Source organism: Microtus oregoni, unplaced genomic scaffold, assembly GCF_018167655.1.
Source record: "Microtus oregoni isolate MIOR12 unplaced genomic scaffold, Mior012 000032F_ref0000030, whole genome shotgun sequence".
Taxonomy (NCBI): Eukaryota; Metazoa; Chordata; class Mammalia; order Rodentia; family Cricetidae; genus Microtus; species Microtus oregoni.
In genome coordinates, this window is record NW_024543091.1 from 25,187,622 (window position 1) to 25,203,763 (window position 16,142).

General features: G+C 50.6%; 1 protein-coding gene across 3 annotated transcripts in view; it reads left to right on the forward strand.

The window, feature by feature from the left end:
• The first annotated feature begins 319 nt into the window (after nucleotides 1-319).
• Paqr5 (progestin and adipoQ receptor family member 5) overlaps nucleotides 320-16,142 on the forward strand; it is a 75,532-nt gene continuing 59,709 nt past the window's right edge. For 2 of the 3 annotated variants that reach the window (XM_041679327.1, XM_041679328.1), the window contains exons 1-2: nucleotides 320-472; nucleotides 6,115-6,365. In XM_041679327.1, coding sequence (XP_041535261.1) covers nucleotides 6,289-6,365 — 77 coding nt within the window. In that variant the 5' untranslated portion in view covers nucleotides 320-472; nucleotides 6,115-6,288. The remainder of the gene's footprint in view (nucleotides 473-6,114; nucleotides 6,366-16,142) is intronic. The other variant, XM_041679329.1, reaches the window with a different exon arrangement.

A 16,142-nucleotide genomic window follows, 5' to 3' on the forward strand; every position in this document is an offset into this window, starting at 1 on the left:
AGCAGGGGAGAGGTGGGGCTTTCATGTCCTGCTAGCTGCACCTGCAAGGTGGCTTCTGGGCTCCCAGGCCTCAGATCTAAGGGTAGGGGTAGTGTGGAGTACCAACCAGAGGGTACAGGGTGCGAGAGAGGACCTTGTGCACCTCAGATTTCAGCTAAGGGGCACCTGAGGCTGAAGAGACAAGGCTTTGGAGATGAAGAGGCCCAGGGTTCAGGACTCCAGGCCTGGAGCGGCCAGGGAGCTGGGAGGGGAGCCCATCTCTCGGCTCCTCCCCGGGGCCGCCCTGCCCCGCCCCGCGCCGGGACAGCCTGGGCGGAGACCCGCGGCGGGAGGGCGCGCCGCCTGGCGCTCCAGGTGCAGTTCCCACGAGCCTGGGGGCCACGGTGGCCCTGGAGGAGTGGCCCGTCAACAATCTGCCCCTGCCGTGTCTCTGCGCCCTGTCCACTGGACGCCAGTGAGCCTCAGAACTCAGGTAACCGAGGGCGGGACTCGGCCAGTGTTCCCCACGGGTCTTCGCTCGCGTGCGTCCATCCAGTCCATGCGCTCTTTCTCTCTGCCGCTGGCCGCGGAGCGCGGGTGCTGCTTGGGGATGTGTCTTGAAAAGTTTGCGCCTGGACGGCGGTGCATCAGGCGACTGCTAAGGGAAACACTTGCCACCCGCGCACCCCGAGCCCACGTGAAAGAGGAGATGCCTCTGCCCCAGCCTCTCTGAACATCTAGTTTTTCTCCCAATTAGAGCAGCCAAAAGCACCACCCTCCTCATTCTGGCTCTCCATCCCTGAAAAAAAATCCTGGGATGGGAACTGACAGTTGGTAATTCTTACGCCTTAGGGATGTTTATATCCGAACTTCCCGCCTCCTCCCCACAGACACACGCTATGAACCAGTCAGTGTGCACGGAAGGCACAGTTTTGTGCCCAAGGAGGTAGGTCTGCACTCTGATAAAGAGAGTGCACGGCCACATGAAGCCGGCTTCTCCCGTCCCCTCTGTCTCATTCTGTTGGTCAGGCCAGGTCCTCGTGGACGCCCAACTAGGCACTCTCAAGACCAAGTCTGATGAGCCTAGGTAGTAAGAGGGGCTACCGCCTGCAGATAGAGAGACCCAGAGCCCACTAAACCCTCATGGGTGTGCCCACAATGGACTTTCTTCCTTCCGTGAGAGAAGGGCTCACTGCCTGGTGGGGAAAGGAAAGCTGCTCCTTCCCCCAGAGTCAGAGAGAAGAGATGGGGGAGGGGGCTGGGTGGAATCTAAAGCAGCCAGCATGGCTGACATGAACACCCCTGATTTCACTTTCTCCCAGGGACAAACCATGTAGGCAGTAGATGAAGAAAGAAAGGATACCCCCAAAGTCTAGGCATTTGGCTCAGGCACAGTGGTGGGCCTCAACCGCAGCCTCCAAGACCAGGTTCTTCTGCGTGCTAAGAGATAACTCCGCTTTGTTAAATGCAGTGGGGAGGTGCTTATGGAATCAAAAGACAACTTGAAGGAATAGATAGGTTCTCTTCTCCCACCACGTGGGCTGAGGATTGAACTCAGATTGTCAGGCTTGGTAGCAAGCACCTTTACCCGGCAAGCCATCTCTGCATTCTGGTTGTGACCTGCAGGGACCTGTTTCTCCTTGGGCTCCCCTGCAGTTCAGGAGTGCACAAGGCAAGGGCACCTCCAAAAAGAACTCAAATCCCCTTAGGAAGCACTGCCAAGCCCCAGCCAGCCCTTTGCTAAGCTCCCCAGACAGCAGGAGGCAGGACCAGCATTCCCTCCTGTAGCCATAGTGCTTGGCATAGAGAAGAAACTTGGCCAGAACAGCGTGAGTTAACCAGAAACAGCTGAGTTTTTTTTTTCCAGCAGGCAGGCCTTTGCCCTTGAAGAGCAGGAAGGACATCAAAACCTAGGACCAGAAAGCTGCAGACACAATCCCAGATGCCTTCACACTCTGCCCCTATGTGGGGCAACTTCTATCTTAATCCAGCAAATGAAACCATTATCGTTAATCCCACTATTGCGGGGGCAAGGAAAAGCAGTGTGCTGGGTGAAGTGGACAGCCAGTGTGTCCCTCTCCTGAGCTGGAGGATGAGAGACTTCGTCCCACCTTGTAGAATTCTTTCCCACTCCTCAGGAGGTCTCATTTGGAAACATTAATGTCATTGCCTTTTCTTTATTTTTTAATATTTTTAAATTTTTATTTATTTTTATTTTATGTGCATTGGTGTTTTGGCATGGGTGTTGGGTCCTCTGGAACTAGAGTTACAGACAATTGTGATCTGCCATATGGGTCCTGGGAATTGAACTCGGGTCCTCTGGAAGAGCAGTCAGTGCTCTTCATCACTGAGCCATCTCTCCAGCCCTGTCATTGCCTTTCTTTGATTTTTACCAGCCTGGCAGGGTTGCCAGGGATTAGGAAAGGAATTGACTTTTCTTACCTCAGTTTCCTCTAGTGAGAAATAAGGTTTTATGAGCAAGTGGGTGCTCTAAAGGCATCTGTAGGCTGTGGCATAAATCCAACGGGTGGTGTGTGTGTGTTAATCTGGCTTCTCTAGGTGGGCTTTATGTCTCCCTTGAGCAGTGACTGCATTTTGGTGTTCCCCAGAGAGCAAGCCTCATCAGGAGCATGGAGCATATAGTAGCTCCTCAAGAAGTATTCACTGATCCAAGACAATCTCTACAAGAAGAAAAATTTCCCTAATTCATGAGACTTGGAGAGCCTTGAATCCCTTGACCCTTTCTTCCCTGTGTATGGAGAGGGGAAGACAAGGGCCTGGAGAGAGAAGAGGGGGACTCCCAGAACGCAGGCAAAGGCCCTTAGGCTGGCTGCCCTCAGAGTCACCTACAGGGATCTCTCTACCAACTGATGGCCACTGTGAGGAGCAGTGGAAGAGTCCCAGTGAGGAGGGATCCCAGCTTCCTAGGGAGGGGTGGAGGCTAAGATGAGCTGGGCTAAGTGGCCAGGCTGGTGGGGAGGGGGAGTTCAGAGGCTCCCCTAGGTACATAGGAGGTGAGCCTGGGGGCAGGGGTGAGACACACCCTCATACAGAAAGCTGGTTTTTCTGCCTGACCTTGATAGGCCCACCTGGAGCTTTGGCTTTTTGCCCCCAGTCCTGCCTTTGACCCTAAATAGCTCTGTTCATTGTCTCAGCACTGGAATGCACCTGCTGAACCTTGGAGTTGGGGCAGGGAGTGCAGGAGCCTGACCTTGAAGAAGGTGTAATTTCCTAGCTTGCTGGGGTAGTTGAGGAGGAGGAGGAGGAGTGGGCCAGTCAAGGAAGCAAAGTAAGGCTTCACCTGAAGAAATAAGTCAGGGTGGTGCTTCTTCCGTATCTGGGGCCATTGTAGGCCTTCCTATCGGTCTGTCATCCTTGCCCCTAGCCACCCTCTGTGGGGAGAGAGTAAAGCGATGACTGAGATCTGGTTTTCTGTCCCTTTGCATGTTGGCTTTCTCCTACAAGTCTGATGGCTTTCCACCACAGGGGATGGAAAAGTACGCCTATTGCAACACTTTGTGAGTCAGTGTTCACTCTGCTGTCTAGTGTCTGGCCCTCACTTGGAGACAGTGTTGACTCTTTGGAGACAAGGACAAGGATAAGCCTGGAGACTGTTGTGAAACTGTGTGGGCTGGCAGAGGGGAGCCATCACAGGCAAAGATACAGTCACTTCTTGGGGAAAAGGATGGTGGTCCCCAAAGTGGTGGCCCAGTTTCATCCCAGTCTCTGATTTGCCTGTAAGTTTTTAACCTGCAGTAGTCTCCTGCCTTCTGACCTTGACCAGACCAGGGTCACCTACAGCAGGTTCTGGACTGTTGGAACCTCAGAAGAAGAGTTTCCTGAGCCTCCAGCAGGGCATTTTGCCCCCTAAGGTCATCTCCTTTCGTTAATTAGAAGCTTTGTAGCCAAGGTGGCCTATGGAACTTGGGGAATTCATTGGGAGCCTGTCAGAGATATGGAGCCCAACCCCATAGCTTCTAGATCCCAGAGCCCAGAATCCAGCTGCTTCAGAAACCTGCCACTGGCCTTGCTAACCTTCCCAGCAGCCGAAGGCCAGTGTGGCTGGCAGAAAGCCCCCTAAAGCTCTGATTCTAACATTATCCAACTGGAATGTGGCATTGGACCTGTTTCTGGGTCTCAGTTTCCTTATCTGTCAGAGTAGCTTGGATTCTATAACGGTATCTTACCCTTAGCACTATTGCCGTTTGGAGGAAAAGAGGCGGTGTGCCATAGTGGGTGCTTCCCTGTACCCTTCGCCTCTTCCAATAGTGCCATCATATCACATCTTCCCTGAGTCATATATGTGTGTGTATCTACTATGTATATATGCATGCAGTACCCATGGAGACCAGAAGAGGAGTCAGATCCCCCTGAAACTGGAGTTAAAGATGGCCTGAACTACCATGTAGGTGCTGAAAACCAAACCTAGGTACTCTGGAAGAGCAGCCAGCACTCTCTTGGAATATATATATTTCCATCTCCCTTGGTTGGCTTCAGATTCACAGAGATTTTCCTGCCTTTGCTGCAATTAAAGATGTGTGGCACTATGCTGGGCTTCTGAGCCCCTTTTGACCTCTGGGAATGCCTCTGGACATCACCAGATGTGCCCTGGGGCAGCAGCATCACCTCTGGTTGAGAAGGGCTGCCTTAGATGGTCTCTGAAGACCTTCCTTCCCTTGGGATTTCTCTTGGTACAAAGGGCTTCCGGCTACGAGTGTGCCCTGTGCACGAGTGAGAAGTAAGTCAGAGGGAAGGCAGGGCTGTTTAACCTTCTGCTGAGAGCCAAGGCCAAGTTCTCTGTGCCTCTAGACCTCTAGTTATGTAAGAAGGAGCCATGCGTGTGGTCCGAGCCCCACCCTGGGGTCAGCGACCTTCCAGTGCAGGCAGCATAGTGATGAATTCTGTGTCCTACTCCACATTCCCCTCTCCTTGCCCTGGGAAGGGGCACAGGAAATGAATCAGCTCAGCAACCACACGAGAGAGGGCCGAGTGCCCTTTGAGATGCATGCTCACGCCCCGACCAACCTACCCGGCCTGTGTTTTGATTATTCCTTCCATGTTAGCTATTTATTAACTCTGCCCACGGAATCCCCCTCTGACCTTGTTGCTTAATGGAAGGGCAGAAGATTTATTTTGGCGGGGTTAGGCTTGGGTGCTGCGATTGTTGATGAATCTTGGAAGTAAATCACAATTGCTTTGGGCTGTTCGTTCTTACCATCTTCAAAAAGAAACTCAGCTCTGGGCTGTGGCTAGATACTGGGAAGGATCCTTGGAGTTAGACCTATTCCCCGGGCCGCAGAAACCCCCTAATCCAAGGTATCTGTCAATGCCCTGCCCAAGTGTACAGAGGAGGGCGTGGCCAGCCATGAGGTCCCCTGTGCTGGAGGGAACTCTACAAGAGTAAGTTCCTTTAGGGAGGAGATGGTGACTGTGTCAGAAACTTCACAAGAGGGAGGGATGGGGGCAGGAGTGGTTTTGTTGTTTGTCTCTTTGTTATTGTAGTAAAGCACAGAATATAGCATTCTCCTTTTGGCAGTGTGTGTGTGTGTATGTGTGTGTGTGTGTGTGTGTGTGTGTGTGTGTGTGTGTGATGCACACCTGTGGCTGCCAGAAGCGATCCTTAGCTGTTACTCTTCAGGCACCATATACCTTGCTTTCTGAGATAGGTTTTCTCACTTTTATCTTGAACTAAACAAGCAGGCTAGGCCTGCTAGCGCTGAGATTACTGGTATGCACCATCATTCCTGGCTTTTTTTTTTTATCTACATGGGTGTTGGATATCAACCTCAGGTCCTCATGCCCACAAGGCAAGCACCTTACCAGCTAAGCCATTCCCCATGCCCTGTTTTGAGACTATTGAAGGTACAATTCATTATCACTAAGCATATTTACATTATTCGACAGCTGTCACCACCATCCAGCCTCACAACTTCATCATTTGCCAGTTAAAGCTTTGCACCCAATAAACACCAGCTTCTCACTGTCCAAGCCCCTCTACAATTACCCCTCTGCTTCCTGTCTCTGTGATTGACAGCTAAGGGTAGCTTTATTAAGCAGTGTGAGTCTCTTTTCTGTGGCACATAATACAATACAATGGCCTACGTTTTAATGAGAAGAGGTTTATTTGGTCCACAGTTCTGGCTCAAGGTCAAGGTGATTTGTCTAGTGCTGGTCCTTCCGACTGCCAGTCTGGAAGCAGTACAGAGCATCTCCTGGCAGCAGACAGGAAGCACGCCACTGTGGACATGTCTTCTCCCCATTTTCCTGAGAGCTCGCTTGGAGATTCTAGCTGGGGGCACAGATACTTGTATGCCCTTGAAGAATGGTCTGCCTTTGAAAGATGCCCACCTGCGGAGCACAGGGTGGTCAAGACTGCGCCCTATGTCGTAAGTGGAGTAATCCAGTATTTGTCTGTGTGACTGACCTCCCAGCTGACAGCATCCTCATGGTTGGTGCAGGTTGCAGCCTGAGCTACAGCTTCCTTTGGAGGCAGCTAGGGACCACATTCCATGTGTCTGCTCTACTGCCCTGAACACCTGGGTGGCTGCCACCCTTCAGCTACTGTGGGTGATTCTGGGGTGAGTCACGTAGGCATGTAGCTGTTGAGTCCTTGACTTTGACCTTTGTTTGGGAGTATATGCCCTGAAGTGGAGCTACAGAGCATATGGGAAGAATAAATACATCTAGAGTTTTGTATGCGTTCTGAGATAGGCCTGAGCTGGGTAAGATATGGCTCAGTGGCCAAACGTATTCGCTACCACTCTTGAGACCCATGTGGTGGAAAGAAGAACAGACTTTTGCAAGTTGTTCTCTGACTTCCGCATGGTGGTTGTGATGCACACACACATACACATATACACACACAAAAATTAATAAATACAATTTTTAAAAGTTAAGCCTTTTGAGATAGGCTCTCACTATGATGCTTAGGCTAGCCAGAGGCTTGCAGCCCTCCTGTTCAGTCTCCATAGTGCTGGAATTACAGGCGTGTACCTAAGTTTAGGATGCTTCGAGGAGAGATGTTTGACCTTGGCTTCAAGGATAAGTGAACTCCCTGGACATCTAAGGGGTAGACAGGAGTAAACTTTCAGCTTATGGCCTGGAGTGAGCGGCACACAGGCTCATGTGCCTGGCATTGGAGGCTGCGCCAGAGACAAATGTAGTAGGAGCAGGTCGGGTGTAGAGTCTTGCTTCCAGCTAAAGAAACTGGGCTCTACCTCATGGAAACTGAGAACCAGTGAAAGAGATCTCTGGCAGGAAGCCATGTAGGCTGATTGCCATCTTACAAGGATGGAGCTGGAAGTGATAAAGCAGGTGGACTGGGAGGGAAAGAGGCTGGAGGCAAGAAAACCATACAGGCGGAAAACCAGAGCGCTCACAAAGTCCGGGAAAGTAGTGGCTGCTCAAGGGTGCTCATAGAGCCTAGGATCGTGGTGGCTGCTCAAGGGTGCTCACAAGCCTAGGGTGGCAGTGGATGGTCAAGGGTGCTCACAAAGTCTGGGGTGGTAGTGGCTGGTCAAGGGTGCTCACAAAGTCTGGGGTGGTAGTGGCTGCTCAAGGGTGCTCACAGAGCCTAGGATTGTGGTGGCTGCTCAAGGGTGCTCACAAGCCTAGGGTGGCAGTGGCTGGTCAAGGGTGCTCACAAAGTCTGGGGTGGTAGTGGCTGGTCAAGGGTGCTCACAGAGCCCGGGGTGGCAGTGTCTACTCAAGGGTGGTCACAGAGCCCAGGGTGGCAGTGTCTGCTCAAGGGTGCTCACAAGCCCTGGGTGGTGGGGCTGCTCAAGGGTGCTCACAGAGCCCTGGGTGGTGGGGCTGCTCAAGGGTGCACACAGAGCCCGGGGTGGTGGGGCTGCTCAAGGGTGCTCTTCTCCAAGATTGCAGCTAAGTAGACGATGCAGCCTCCCCCTAGATGAGCTTACAGGATGAATGCTAGTCTGAGAAGATGACAGAGCTTCCGCTTGGGCTGGGCGGCTTTGAGGGCCCATGAAAAGTATTTGACAAGCATGTGAGAGTAAGGGTGAGAAGCGGGCAGTCAAGGGAAAGGACTGCCATCCTGGCATGGAGGCCAGGACATGAGGTGGCCTCTGGGCAGTGTGGCCTGCCCCCATGAGTGTCTTATCAATCCACACACTGATTGCCAAGTTCTAGGCCCTGTGCCTATATGCTGAGGAGTGGACACACAGAGATGAGCATGAGCGATGACTTTAATTCACTAATTCATTCTGTAAAGCGCAGGCTGGAGCTGGGCCAGCACCTTTGCACAGCTAAAGATTGAATGGTGATAGGTGGCATGCAGGACCAGCGGAGCGTGCAATGACAGTACGTCCCGGACCTTGACGGTCTGAGGTGCAGTTTCTAAGCACCCTGATATTTTGCCTTTTTCGTTCCTTTGTTTAGTTTTTTGAGACAAGGTCCCGTATGGCCCAGACTGGCCCAGAAGTCATATGTAGCTAAAGCACACCTTGAACACTTTACCTCCTGTGCCAGGATTACAGGTATGAGCTACCAAGGTTGCTTTATGCAGTGCTGGGGATGGAACTCAGGGCTTCCAGCTGTGCTGTGTCTCCATGCCATGGCCAGCCTTTTGGACCAGCAGATTCCTTATTGTAAAGGAGACAGTTCTAGATGTACTGTAGAGTGTTCCTCAGCATTTCTGCCTTCTGCACACTCACATGGGGGCGGGGGTGGGGTGGGGTCAGATGTTGTTCTCTGGGGAGTGAGTTTGTGCCATTCCAGGTGAACTCCATTGGTCCTGGGGTCAGAAAGGCCGATAAGAAAGTACTAACCTGAATTCATCAAGTCTAAGCAGGGATGGAGACTCCCATGATGGAACTGATTAACGTCATATCTAAGATAATCACCGAAGAAGAGGGAGGGGCTTATTCTGGCTTGCAGTGTGGGGTGTTCCATTCATAGTTGCTTGGCCCTGTTACTTTGGGCTTGTGATAAGCCAGAGCACCATAGCAAAAGCACAAGGGAGAGCAGGCCAGCAAGCAGAGAGAAAGGAATGGGTAAAGCTCCAAGATTCATTCAAGGGTTCACTTCCACACGTCTAGCAGACTTCACATGGGACGCCGCATCTTAGAGGTTCTGCCACCTCCAGAGAGTGCCGTGGTGGGGACTGTGCCTTCAACACATGGGTCTTGGGGGGCATTTTACCAAGCCATAGCAATGGGAGAGAACATTCAAGGCATAGATTATAGGATGTGCAAAGGTCCGGAGGTGGGAAGAGAGCATACAGGGAGACCAGTGAAGAAGCTGGGGTCGCCGTTGAAGAAGGCTTTGGTTAAATAGACAAGCTGTAGTGGAGGTGGGGGAAAGTGGGCAGGTTTTGGGTGTGTTTCAGAGGTGGCATGGCTATAATTCAATGACCAAAGGGCTGTAGACTCTACAGCGGCAAGGGAACCTCCCAGATATGGAGAGCAAAAGTGGCTGGAAGCTGGTGAGTCACTCCTGGGCCATGTTGGTCGCAGATACTCAGGCTAGAAGAGGGGTCTGGCTGGACGCACACCTTGAGAGTGAGCAGCACACTGATACCGAAGCCATGGGATAAACGCGAGAGTCTAGGACGGAAGGCTGAACCAGGCACAGGCAAACCAAGTGGGCGCTAATCTCCCCTGCTCTGAGGCACCAGTCACGCTTCCAGGCTCTGCTTGAGGAGGCGCAAGGTCAGAGCAGGAAAAGGCTCTACAGGTGGGGAACCAAGGAAGCGCTAGGCAAAGGAAGTAGCTGTACCACCCACGGAGCAAGGGCAAGTCAGATGAGAACCTGTGAGTGGCCCACTAACAGCAACAGGGAGCAGGGCAGCTGGTTCCCCAGACATTTGTGGGCTGAAGGGAGGAGGGTGTGCAGAGGGCAGGATGCACAGTTAGGGAGGGCTTAGTGTGTTCTCTGCCCGAGGTTTTATTTTTTTCATTTAACTCTCTGAGTTCTTCCCTGTCTGTATAGAGAGCTTTTCTTTTGTCTAGAGTATAGGTTGTCACGTTGAGGCTTCTGCCTCCACCCGGGATATTCTAGAGAGTCACCTTGTCCCCGAGTCACTTTGTAAATGCAGGTGGCCCTACGTGAGGTCATGTCCCAGGAATGGTGTGGCCCGCCAGTTTGGTTATCAAACTGGCTTGCTGATCTGGAGATAAAAGCTTTTCCTTGAAGTTTTTGCTTTGATTTTTTTGTTTGTTTGTTTGAGTTAGGGTCTCACAGGCTAGGCTGGAACTTGCAATCGTCTGACCTTGGACTCCTGAATGCCAGGATTTTAGGTGTCGAATAGAATACTAGTAAGGAGAAAAAATCCACAGGCCTGGAGAGATGGCTGGGTGAATAAGCGCACTGACTGCTATTCCAGAGGACCTGGGTTCAATTCCCAGCACCCACATGGCAGCTCATAAGCAATTGTAAATTCAGTTCCAGGGCGATCTGACACCTTCACACCATTGCACATAAGTAAAGTTAAATACATCGTTTAAAAGTTCTTAAAAAAAAAAAGATCACACATTTTTTTATTGCGTGTTAGGGGGTGCATGAACCATAGTACACACATGGAGGTCAAAGGATGCTTGTGAGAGCTACCCCCCTCTCTCTACCATACAGGATGCAGGGATCACATTCAGACGGTCAGGTTTAGTAAGGGCACCTTTATCTGCTGAGCCATCTTGCAGGCCCTGTTCTATGTCATTTTAACTTGCATTTTTCTTACTATGCACAAGGTGAGCGTGACAGACAGGAGCTTTGTACTTCCTTTTCAGTGAACAGTCTGTTCATGTTTCACCCAGTTTTCATCGTGTTTTTTGATTTTTTTTTGTATTGAATTAGAGGAAATCTTACTGAATCAAAGGAAACCTTTGCTTATTTTTTTCCCTTTTGAGACAAAGTCTCACGTAGACCAGGCTCGAATTCCCTGTGCATCTGAAGATGACCCTGAACCTCTGATCCTCCTGCCTCTGTTTCCTGAGTGCTGGGATTACACACACGCACCACCACACTCAGTTTCTGTGGCACGGGGGTTGGAGGTTGAACCCAGGACTTTGTGTATGTGAGGCTAGCTGTCTACCCCCTGAGCTACATCCCTGGTCCTGGAGGAAACATTTATGTATCAAGAAAATTTGTCTTTTTTTCTGGAATGTAAATTATAAGTCACCCTTCTTCACTGGATCAAGGAAGCCTTTGTTGTGTGTGGGGAGGGTTGTTAAAATCAATTTGTTTTATTTTATGTATCTGAATGTTGTGCCTCCCTGTGCATTCCTGGTACCCTTGGAGGTCAGCAGAGGGCATTGGATCCCCTAGAACTAGAGTTATGGACCTTGTGAACCATGGTGTGGGTGCTGGAAACCGAACCCAGGCCTCTGCCATCTCTCCAGCCCATTCTTCTGGTTCTTGCTATTACTTCTAAATTTTAAGAATTACAAATGCTGGTGAGAGGTCATTTCCTAGGTGGCAGGCAGGGTGTTCTGGAGTAGAGGTCCTTGTGGAGGTTCTTCTGGTTCTTGCTATTACTTCTAAATTTTAAGAATTACAAATGCTGGTGAGAGGTCATTTCCTAGGTGGCAGGCAGGGTGTTCTGGAGTAGAGGTCCTTGTGGAGGTAGTGGAATAGGCAGGGGTGGTCTTGGAGCAACAGGGGAAGGACTTGGGGCTCATTGAAGGGGAACATTGAAGGAACAAGGGAGATGGCTGAGTAACCCAAGGACGAAGTCAGGTGTGTGAGGTGTCGTAAGGTCCTTGGGGCAGGGTCCACTATGTCAGAAAGACAGGTAGGTGGACTCGGAGTCAGGGCTGGATGAAGGAAGGGACAGAACCTCTGTCCTCCTTGGGTCCCATCTGTGCCCTTAGCTTCTGTTGGACACCAGGCCCTGAGGCCTGAGCCCACACTGGCGACCATGTTCTCATCGTACTCAAACATGCCGGGTCACGTGCCACAGCACTGGGATAGCCCGTGCCCAAAGCCCATTGATGCTTAGCTAACCAGTTTAAACTGGCCTATTCTTAACCATTTCCCTTGCACTGCCTCGCCTTTCCCAAGGGCCCAGGCTTCCCCTAACTGCTCCTGCCTCCATCCACTGGCAAACCTGGTATTCCTTTGTCCCTACATGGCGTGGTCCCTTCTTATAGGAAAGTAAGCAGGACAGTCACTTCCAATGGTCTTCCTTTTCTGTGTTGTCGCCAACACTGATTTCCAGGTGTTAAGTCCCAGACGTACTCTTTTTTTTTATAAATATTTATTTATTTATTATGTATACAATATTCTGTCTGTGTGTATGTCTGCAGGCCAGAAGAGGACACCAGACCTCATTACAGATGGTTGTGAGCCACCATGTGGTTGCTGGGAATTGAACTCAGGACCTTTGGAAGAGCAGGCAGTGCTCTTAACCACTGAGCCATCTCTCCAGCCCCTTGAGACCTTGGGAAACCCTTGAATATAAAGAGTAAGAGAGTCGGTCTATTGTGTGAATGCTTAGTAAGCAAACATTCAAGGCTGAGGAGATGACTTAGGAGTTAAGAGCACTTGTTTTTCCAGAGGCCGAAGTTCAGTTCCCAGCACCCAGGCTGGGGAGTTCACAACTGTCTGTAAATCCAGCTACAAAGCATTTAATGCCCTCTTCTGGTCTCCCACAGGCATCCAAGCATTCATGGCATGTATCCTACAGACATACACATACATTTTTACATATGTAAAAACAAGTGTTTTTTTTTTTTAAAAAAAAAAAAAGAAAAAAGAAAAAAAACCCAAAAACCCAAAGCTCTCTTGGAAGCCATCCTGGAGGGGGTGGCTGGGTGGCCGGAGGTGGCTCTGAGGAATGGACATGAAGTGAACATTGGAATGACCAGAGCCTAGTGGGAGGCATAGGCTGTGAGCACCTGTGTTGGACGTGAACAGTGAAACAGTGGTCAGCCATCACTCCCAGCGAGGGTGTTCTTGTGATTGTGGAATAGGCACAAGCCAGGGTGAGAGGGTCCAGTATAGGATGGGTCCTGGGGATACGTGGTGGAAACAGGTTTCTCCCCCCAAGAGTGAGTTGACATTTTGTGAACTCTTGCTGCAGGCTCATGGCAGGGCTGAGCCTCTGCTTGTGCTAGAAGGCTCTGCACTGGGCTGCCTTGGGGACACACCAGCTTCTGCTGATGAATGAAGCCGTTGCCCATCCATCCTGGTGTCATTGGCAAAGCCTTGCCCTGGGTGAACTCAGCCACCAGCCTTTGCTCCTTCAACCCCAGGCCCCACAAGGGCAACCTCCTTCCTGCCTGATCCCACAGCACAGATGTTTCCTCTCCTGCCTGATGTGGGCCTCCTACCTCCCTCCTTTCTCTTGCCTTCTCCTTTCTCTAGCCTCTCTCTCTCTCTCTCTCTCTCTCTCTCTCTCTCTCTCTCTCTCTGAGGCTCAGTACCCACGCCTGTCCCCTGGTCTGAATTCAGAGGTATTTAAAAATGATTTTATTTAAATTTTTAAATTTTAATTTATGTGTGGGTGTTTTGACTGCATGTATGTCTGTATACTACCTATGTACCCAGTACCAGAAGACTCCAGAAGAGATTGTTGGGGTGCCTGGGAGCTGAGTTACAGACAGTTATGAGCCACCATGTGCATGCTGGAAATCGAACGTGGATCTTTTGGAAGAGCAGCAAATGCTCTTAACCCATAAGCCACCCGTCCAGTCCTGGTTTTATTTTTAACTATGTCTATATATGTATGTCATTGTGTGGCTTAATGTTAGTGCAGGTGCCTGAAGAGGCCAGAAGAGGGCGTCTGATCCCCTCTTGGGTGGAGTTACAGGTAGGTATGAGCCACATGACATGGGTGCTAGGAACCAAAATCAGGTCTTCACTGCTGAGCCATCTCTCCAACCCATAAAGAAGTCTTAAACACCCCAAAGGTGTCAGAACACCATAAATGGTGTCTGGGGATGTGGCTCAGTGGCTTGAGCATGGTTCAGACACCTGCAACAGGTTGGCAAGAGGGCTCAGCGGATAAAGATGTCTGTCACCAAGCCCAAGGACATGAGTTCATTCCCTAGGACCTACATGGTGAGAGGAGAGAACCGATTCTTGAGATTTGTCCTCTGACTTCCACACACAGACTGTAGCACATTTACACACACACACACACACACACACACACACACACAAAAACACAAACACACTAAACAAAATGTAAAAGAAAATTGGTTAAGCTTGTATTGTTAGAGAAAGGGAGGAAGAAAAATAGTAAGTAATAATGGTGGTGATTGTCAGTGCCGCTGCTGTTTGGGGCTGGGAGACTGATCCAAGCTCCTCAATACACATAGAGTCTTTTAGGAGACGAGTTGCTGGCCTAGGTCATAATCCTGAGCTCTAAGTCTGTAGCTAAAATTCATTCCCAGGGGGAGACATAAGCGACACCTGCCTCTTCTCCTAGGGTTCCGATGATGGACAGAGGCAGAGCTCACTTTGGAGAGCCAGTGAGTTTACTGGGCTTCCTCTCAGAGTACAGGTGAGGGGTTACTTACTGGGATGTGGGCACTTCTTCCCAACAGGCTACACCTGGAGAGCCTTTACCCGGCAGGCATGAGGGTGGAGCTCCATTCCCTAATCTTTCCCAGAAAATATACTCTAGCCCCACCCTAAGGCAAAAAGGGCAGCTTTGCATACAGCAGGTGGTAGGGAGCCGCTGGGTGCTCAGGTGAGGGTCTCACGTCCCTTCTGCCCCTCCTTGAGAAGGTGTAGATGGCCAGCAAGCCCAGCTGGGATAATTCTTGCAAGGGGGCACCGCTGAATGGTAGTTGAATGGCTCAGAGGACAGCGACGTCCCTATTCTGTGGGGTGCTCACAAACGTCCCACCCATTTGGCCCTTACTGGCGTAACCTTGTGATCTCTCTCTTTGTTGTCTAAAGGGGTCTGTACCTTTCAGAGTGACATTTGTGGGGAAATGATGTCACACTCTCCAAGCCCGTTGCCCAGCTCTTTTGTAAAAATTGTATGGCCGTCTCAAAATGCTCATGTTGTTTGTTTGACCCCTCAGCTGAGACCCAACAGGCAGGCTCACTGCTGTGACATGTGTTATGCAGATGGCCTGTGGTTGGTGGAGAATGGCTTCTGGAAAGAGGAAGAAGGCAGCAGACGCTGGGTCTGAGGTGTGGTGAAGGGGTAGGAGGAGACAGGAAGTCCACGGGAGGTCCCAGTGTGGGGGGAGTTGAGTGTCAGATCACAGGAATGCCAAGGCGTGACCATGGCTCACCCTGAGGTGGCAAGGAGCTACTGAAAGGACAGAGTAGGCTCAGTGGAGAATCTGTGAGCTTCTGCCCTGGGGAGCAATGAGTGCTGCCCCCTTGCTGCCAACAGAGGAGCCTGGGGATCTAAGCTGGAAGGACTTAGGGTACTTGGCGGCCTAAAAGCCCTAACAATCTGGGTGCAACCTCATGTTCCCAATAAGCCAACCTGTTACACAACATGTCATAGCGAAAGGAGAGAAAGGCAATTTCCTTATCTGGCTACATTGGAGTGAGAAATAAAAGGTTCAACACCCACCCCATCTTCAAGGTCCTGATTTGAGGTTTAGGTTTAGACAGAGGGCAAGAGGTATACCAGCTAAACAGTCCCTGTCAAGGATGAACCTCCCCATCATCACTGTCTGGGCTCTAGTCTGTCCTGCAAGGTCTGTGTATTGTCAGAACTGTGCAAATCTCTTTCCTGTAGACAAGTCCTACTCTGACTCCAGACATTTCCATCTTCCAGCATGAAATTTCTGGGGGAAATCCCAATTCCTTAAGATCCATTTTTTTTCAATAGTCAGATCACCAAAAGGAGGTGCCCAAGTGTCTCCTTAGAAGACCTCCACTCCTATCAGGACCATGACAGGTGCAGGGGCCTGGCATTTCTGCAAGGGACTGAGGTTCATTCCTCCCGCCTCCCAAGCTACCCCACATCCTGTCCTGGGCAACTCAAAATCAAAGGTGACTTTTGCCCACCTAAAGGCTTTCTTGGCAAGAGGTAGAAGGAGAGGCAGAGGTCAGCCAGTGGAAGAAGCTTCCTGGGAGCAGCGGACTTTGGGCTGGATGGCTAGGCCTTGTGGCTCATCTCTTGCATGTTTTTGGTACATATCTTCTCTGGAACCTTTTTTTTTTTTTAACTGAAAAGAAATAGGGGAAATTGTGTCGCCGAGGATAAAGGGTTGGTTTACCACAAGACTAAAGGA